We start from the raw sequence: 7,031 nt of genomic DNA, 5'->3' as shown, positions 1-7,031 counted from the left end.
TAATACAAGTATTAATATTGAATAACATAATAATGAGTCAATCAAATTATAAAAAGAAAAATAGGGAAAAAATATGGAGATGATGGAGAGGTGGACACATGTCATAACTATGGTTTGAGGTTTTAAATAACACTCCTTCCGTCTCTTTTTGTTCTTTACGTTTGGTATTTTTCACCCGTTTTAACGATTAATTAATTTGCATCGAGATTCCTCAACTTTTTTATTCAAACAAGATAAATTACGTTTATTTATAATGTTTTCACTTTTATCAAAATTATGATATTGGGAAATGAGAAAAATTTAATGTCGCAATGGAAAAGTGTGAGAGATTAAATGACCCAATGAATTTAATTGGTTAAAATAATAATTGGACACAAATTTTGATAGAATACTAAGTCATTTATGTGATAATATAAAAGAAAATGTAAAGAACATTTTGAAATACCCAAAACGAAAAAACGTAAAGAACAAAAAGAGACGAAAGGAGTACTAGGTATAGATACTTAGATAGACTACTATGTATAGATTGGTAATGATATAATTAATTTCAAGCTTATTGTGTTAGTGTTCAAAACTCACGTACTCAAGTTTATGATTCAGAAGAATTAAAGGTAAGTAAACATGGCACAAAATGAAATATAAAACAAAGAGTTTATATCATAGATAAACCGACATGGTTATAGGGAAGGACCTTACTTGAACATGATATGCGAAAATGATAAAGGTCATGCGACCTTTAAGCCGTGTCACAATGATGACATGACATGCTTATGTGTCATTATTTAAATTGGAAAATAAAATATTTAGTTTATATATCCTACTTTAAATGTTTCAAAAAAAACTAGGAAAATCTTAATATTCTAATTTATTTCCTTATTTATATCGACTACCTTATTTACATATTTTCATAGTAAAAATATTGCATTGATAGTAAAAATATTATTATGACTCATAGCCTACGTGTCGCCTATATGTACCAATTAAACTGCGACACGTAAGATTGCGACAACTAAATGTTATCGCAACTTGCGACCTTTATCATCACCCCATGATATGTTCTACATGAGCAGGAAAACTAAAAAACATAGAAGAAAATCTGGCAACAATACAACTCAAAATTACGATTACAAATCATAATTGAGGGGCCACTGATAGTATACATATATCATATATATGTGGCTTATTGGACACGTACAAATCATAAAACACATAACCGTTGCATTTTTGTTAAATGCTAGCTTGAGGCTATTACGATAGCCGAAGACTTAGCATGCACAATCCTGAATTAGACAAAAGAAAACAATTAACATATTAGTTGATTATGTTTTAGTAATTAAAATATCTAAGAGAGACAGAATCGTTCATGCTAACTAAAATTAGATCTTACAGTTTTGGCAAAAATTCCAATGGACTCGAAATACTGGTTGTGCCTTCCGAAAAATCCCACAATACGGCCTGGAGGTGGGACTGGCGATGAAAAGTTACATACATTTGTTACTTCTTTTCCAAGTCCATATGGTCCATATCCAGCCGGACATAAGTTGGTGTGAATCTTCAGTGTGGCAATAGCACGATCCTTACCTTGCAATTGAAGGAAGTTTCCGTATGTCCCACTAATTTGAGTTATATACTCACCGGATTTGAGTACAATCTACACAAATGCATGAAAATAATGCAATTCAGTCACTTTCATAATGCAAATTGAAATAAGGCAAATAAGTAATTCATCCAAAACATGCAAGAAGTTAGAGAAGTTTATAGTTTTGACCTTGGATTCATAATGACCAAAGTTTTCATTGAACATTTTTGTGGTGGTATCCCTGTTTGGCTTAACCATCTTGAAACCAATTGCATCCACAATCCATCCATGCCTTATTATCACTTCTTTGATAGTTTCACAATCCTCGATTACCATGCTAAAGCTTTCGGGCATTTGTGAACCATAAGGACCATACTTCACAACAACTTGTCCCTGGTGTACGTGAAAAATTATCAAAACAAAACAAAATAATGGCTCGTTTAATTTGTATCACTGCTAGCTTTCAGTTTTTTATTTTTTTATTTATTTTAAAAGGTATATGATTTAAATTGAATCATGAACCAAAAAATATTCATACCGGCCTAATCATGTTAATTTCGGATTTTAATTTTATAAAAAACAGAAAATCGAAAATAAAAAACGATACCAAGCGTACTAACCTTGGCGCTAGCTTGAGCCATTTCCTTGAATTGGAAAGGTGATGCAGTTTGTAAATGATTAAGTTTTAGTTTTAGTTTTAGTACGTATTCAAGTGTATTATGATGTGTTATGGTTAACGAGGATATATGTGTCTATATATAGGCTATGCACGAATATTTTAGAGCTAGAGGTTGTGGTATTTGGATCACCAGGCCAGGTCGCCAGGAACATATTCTCTTGGTCCATCCTACCAATTGCGGAGAATTTTTATGTGCCGTACTTATCCTATAATATCATTTTGCATGTACAAGTTTTTGTCCAACTAACCAGGCCCGGCCCTAGGGGGTAGGCGAGGGGTGTGACCGCCTAGGGCCCAAGGCGGAAAGGGGCCCAAAATAATTGTCTATCCAGTAATTTAGTACTGGTAATAAACAACGCATTAAATACACATGTTATTTCCTTGGCTCATTGGTAGAAAGTAACTTCTAAAGTTATAGTATCTACTAGATTAACTGGTATTTTTATATGCTCAAAATGAACCTTTATTTTCAAAAACTATCTCTTTACGCATATTAATTATCTTATAATTAAGTGAGTATTTATTTTATTGAAATATTTCAAGAAATCAACTAGAGCCGGATTTTGAAATTCTTGCAGGAGATATAGTAAGTTTTTATTGATTTGAATTCAACAATATAATGGATTTCACAAAAAAAAAAATTATTTCTGTTAAAGACGTATTATTTTGGAAGGGGCCCAAATACCTTATTTCGCCTAGGGCCCTCAAAAGGTCAGGACCGGGCCTGCAACTAACTACTCCCTCTGTTTCTTAAAGCTAGCTAGATACTTTACATTTATATTTTTGTGCGGTATCAAGCTTGATTTCAACTCATTTAAGCTCGGGCTCAAACTTAAAATGAAACGAGCGTGTTCATGAACAAAATTCGAACAAACCACGTACCAAACTCTTAACGAGCTAAGCTCGAACAATCATTTTCAAAGTTCGTTCAAGCTCGAGTTAGCTAGTGCACTAATAATACATATCAAGCTTAACATGAACAGACCAAAACTCGTATCGACATATTTACAGCCCTATTCAAACGATAGTACATACGAAGAATATAATATCGTATCAAAACCTTAGCTACAACGTAGTCCATAGTTTATTTTACCGTGCATAATCAATTTTGGTCCAAAGCATGTAAGATTCTTATTCCACATATATGGCTTCCACTGTCGTTCCTCCATGATCTCCAATATTCACAAAGTCAGAGTACCAAAATGTTAACATCCAAGGAATGAATTGAAGGAAATTGTGATGAGAATTTATAGAATCTCCTATCTTAATCCATTCAACTACGTTATTCATTTGCCTCCAAATTAGCACACGTGATTCTATATGGAAAATGTCACCTGTGTGGTTCATAATCTGCAGTATCTTTCATATATTTATTTATCTTTTTTAAATGGAAAAATACACAGAAGTTAGGATAGAGATTGTGTTACGACTTACGACTATGTCCTAACTTATCTATAAAAGTAAAATAATAAAAATGTACTATCTATAGAAGGATCTACTCCATCTGTATTTTAAAAATAGATACACTTTCTTTAAACGACCGTATTTTGGAAAGAGATACACTTTCTTTTTTTGACATGTTTTGAATTTTGATCCTCACTTCCAATATATTAATACTTCTCTATTTCTTGTGGTCCCCACACTTACTCATATCATCTTTTTACTACTCCGTATAATAAATAATTTACCTACTACCCCACTTTCATCTTATTTTAATATATTCAACTCACTCTCCTAAAACTATGTGTCAGTCACAGTGTATCTCTTTTTAAAATACGGAGGAAGTATATCTTAATTGGTGGCTTGTAATTTGGTGACCAATATACAATACAATTAACTTCTCGATATACATGCCGCTAAATATGACTGTCGAAATTAAGAAGCAGTTGTTTGATTTTATCCAAATCAACTGAATTTTCCACGGACATTGAACACATTGCCGAGTTCAGTAATGTGAGCGATATCCTCCATATGAACTTTTGAATAGCCCTCATGATTGCATTTTGCTCAGCCTCAAGGCCCAGAGCTAATGTACATATTTCTCATAAACCTAACTAGAAACCGTTAATATTCGACTCTTCCGACTTAGCGCCGCCAACTACAGTTTAGCGACCCCATATCATTTAAGGCCCGTTCAGTATAGTTTTTCTACAATATTTTTTTATAAAACTAAAATCAAAATGTTAGGAAATAAATACAACTTAGTTAAGTTGACAAAAATACGAAACGGACTTGTTTGATTTAATATATTGTTTCCTAGTTTAATTAGAATTGTAATTAGGAAAGTAGATATATTTTGGTATGTAACAATCTCTAGAATTATTTAGACTTGGGGAGCAAGTATAATTCTAGTAGATGTGGGTTTCTAGTTTAGCCTATAAAAGGGGGTTTAGGCCTAGCTAGAAAATAAGAGGGGATAATACATTGGTGAGAGGAATCATCAATTGAGGGGTTATTGTGTTATTTTGTAGGAACTTAATAATACGATAATATTTGAGGGGAGGAAATCTAAATTTCCTCACGAACACTTGTGTCTTTTATTATTGTCTTTGCTATTTGTTCTATAAACAAGTACAAGGTAGAACTTTTTAATGGGAAGACGAATTTCTCATTATGGCAAAGTACAATTAAGGATATTCTTACACATCAAGGTCTTCACAAGACTTTGGAGGATAAGAAACCCGATTCGGTGCACAAGGACAAGTGGGAGGATATGCAACTACGGGCTACTAGTACGATCAGATTGGCTCTTTCACCGGAGATCAAGTACAACGTCTTAGAGGATAATAATCCAAAAGAGTTGTGGGAGAAATTGATTAAGATGTACGCATCTAATTCATTGGCCAACAAGTTGTTCTTGAAAAAAGACCTTTATTCACTTGAGATGGAGGAAGACAACGCACTACAAGATCATCTGAATAAGTTTAATGGATTGATCACCCAATTGGCGAGTTTAGATGTGAAAATCGAGGAGGAGGACAAAGCAATTTTATTGTTGACATCTCTCCCTAAAAGGTATAACTCTGTGATAACTAGTTTACTTGTAGGGAAGACAACAATTGCTTTGGACGATATTGTGGTAGCGTTATTCGAGGCGGAGAGGTTCATGAAGCAGCAAGGGGGATCATCATCAATCCATGGAGGAGCAGGATTGGTAGCGGAGGGTAGTAGCAATAACTGGAAAGGCAAGAAGAAGGCGAGCAATACAAACCCTAATATCAAGTGTTGGTACTGTGACGAGGTAGGACATATACAATCAAAGTGTCCTAGATACAAGGAAGACTTGATGGCGTTGAGGAACGGAAGGGTTAGAGGTGCTGCTACTATTGCTATTGATGAGGATATGGCTCTAATGGTGGAGGAGAGTAAAGATCCAAAAGAGGGTTGGATTTTAGATTCGGGATGCTCACAACATATTTGTTGTAGGAAGGAGTGGTTTACTTCTTATGAACAAAGTGATGGATTGTGTGTTACCTTGCCTAACGGGGAAGAGGCTAAGGTTGAGGGTATAGGTGAGGTTGAGATCAAGACACATGATGGGAAGACTCGAAAATTACGAGAGGTGAGGTACATTTCGAGACTTGATCGCAATCTTATATCTTTGGATCGTTTGGATGGTTTGGGTTATGCTATTCATATTGAGGGAGGTCGTTTGAAGGTCACCAAGGCCAGTGCCGGGGCTATAATCACGCCATAACAATGGGGCCCTGTGCAATTTTTCGAAATGGGGCCCTTAATTCATTACTTTAATCGACAATCCAATTTTTATTAAACAAAAAATCATCCCTTATAAAACAAAAATTAGAAGAGATTTAATTTGGGGAAGAAGGATGAATTAAATTTGAACAAGATTTTGGGAAGAATGAAGGACTAGAATGAATGAAATTTAATTGAAGGATTTGGTTTGGGGAACAATAAAAACAACCGAAGGAAATTCATTGGAAGTATCAAAAAACCATAACCGAAGGAAATTCATTTAATCTCCTACAAACAATAACTGAACAGGAAAAAAAATTCAAAGTAGAGTTGTAGAAGTCCGAAAATCAAGCAAGCAAAATATAATTTCAATGTAAGGGTAATCGAACCCATGACCTTTGGGTTATTAACCCATTACCTTAACCAATGCTCCATTTTAATTTTTATGAATATTTAGGAGACTATTTACACTATATACAAAATTAAAATTTGGGGCCCCTGTTCCGTCGCTCACCCCGCGCCGCCCCAGAACCGGCCCTGACCAAGGCTAGGAGTGTGATCTTGACGGGACGACGTAACAAACAAAATCTCTTCATACTTGAAGGAGGTAATGAGGGACAAATTTTGGCTCAAGGGAAGGCAAACTCCGAAAGTTGTTCGTTAGTTCGCGAAGAGACTAAGTTGAGTTTAAGGGAAGGTTTGTTAGGAAATAAACACAACTTAGTTAAGTTGACAAAAATACGAAACGGACTTGTTTGATTTAATATATTGTTTCCTAGTTTAATTAGAATTGTAATTAGGAAAGTAGATATATTTTGGTATGTAACAATCTCTAGAATTATTTAGACTTGGGGAGCAAGTATAATTCTAGTAGACGTGGGTTTCTAGTTTAGCCTATAAAAGGGGGTTTAGGCCTAGCTAGAAAATAAGAGGGGATAATACATTGGTGAGAGGAACCATCAATTGAGGGGTTATTGTGTTATTTTGTAGGAACTTAATAATACGATAATATTTGAGGGGAGGAAATCTAAATTTCCTCACAAACACTTGTGTCTTTTATTATTGTCTTTGTTATTT

General features: G+C 34.4%; 1 protein-coding gene across 1 annotated transcript; it reads right to left on the bottom strand.

Moving 5' to 3' along the window:
* Positions 1–1,085: 1,085 nt before the first annotated feature.
* LOC110791389 (mannose/glucose-specific lectin) lies at positions 1,086–2,345 on the bottom strand. The gene is made up of 4 exons (XM_021996132.2): positions 2,200–2,345; positions 1,769–1,972; positions 1,388–1,651; positions 1,086–1,280 (listed from the first exon to the last, which is right to left on the bottom strand). The coding sequence occupies exons 1-4, from the start codon at positions 2,218–2,220 to the stop codon at positions 1,266–1,268; spliced, it is 504 nt and encodes a 167-aa protein (XP_021851824.2). The 5' UTR covers positions 2,221–2,345; the 3' UTR covers positions 1,086–1,265.
* Positions 2,346–7,031: the final 4,686 nt, after the last annotated feature.

The sequence above is a fragment of the Spinacia oleracea genome, chromosome 3, assembly GCF_020520425.1.
Source record: "Spinacia oleracea cultivar Varoflay chromosome 3, BTI_SOV_V1, whole genome shotgun sequence".
NCBI lineage: Eukaryota > Viridiplantae > Streptophyta > Magnoliopsida > Caryophyllales > Amaranthaceae > Spinacia > Spinacia oleracea.
Note: the sequence above shows the minus strand (reverse complement) of the source record. Positions and strands in the feature narration are given on the sequence as shown.

What these genes read in the sequence shown, in the direction of transcription:
- LOC110791389 (XM_021996132.2), bottom strand. Translation starts at nt 2,220, where the DNA reads ATGGCTCAAGCTAGCGCCAAG. An exon ending in TGGCTCAAGCTAGCGCCAAG is followed by an intron (nt 1,973 to 2,199) that starts GTTAGTACGCTT and finishes CACGTACACCAG; the next exon opens with GGACAAGTTGTTGTGAAGTA. An exon ending in TTGGTCATTATGAATCCAAG is followed by an intron (nt 1,652 to 1,768) that starts GTCAAAACTATA and finishes GCATTTGTGTAG; the next exon opens with ATTGTACTCAAATCCGGTGA.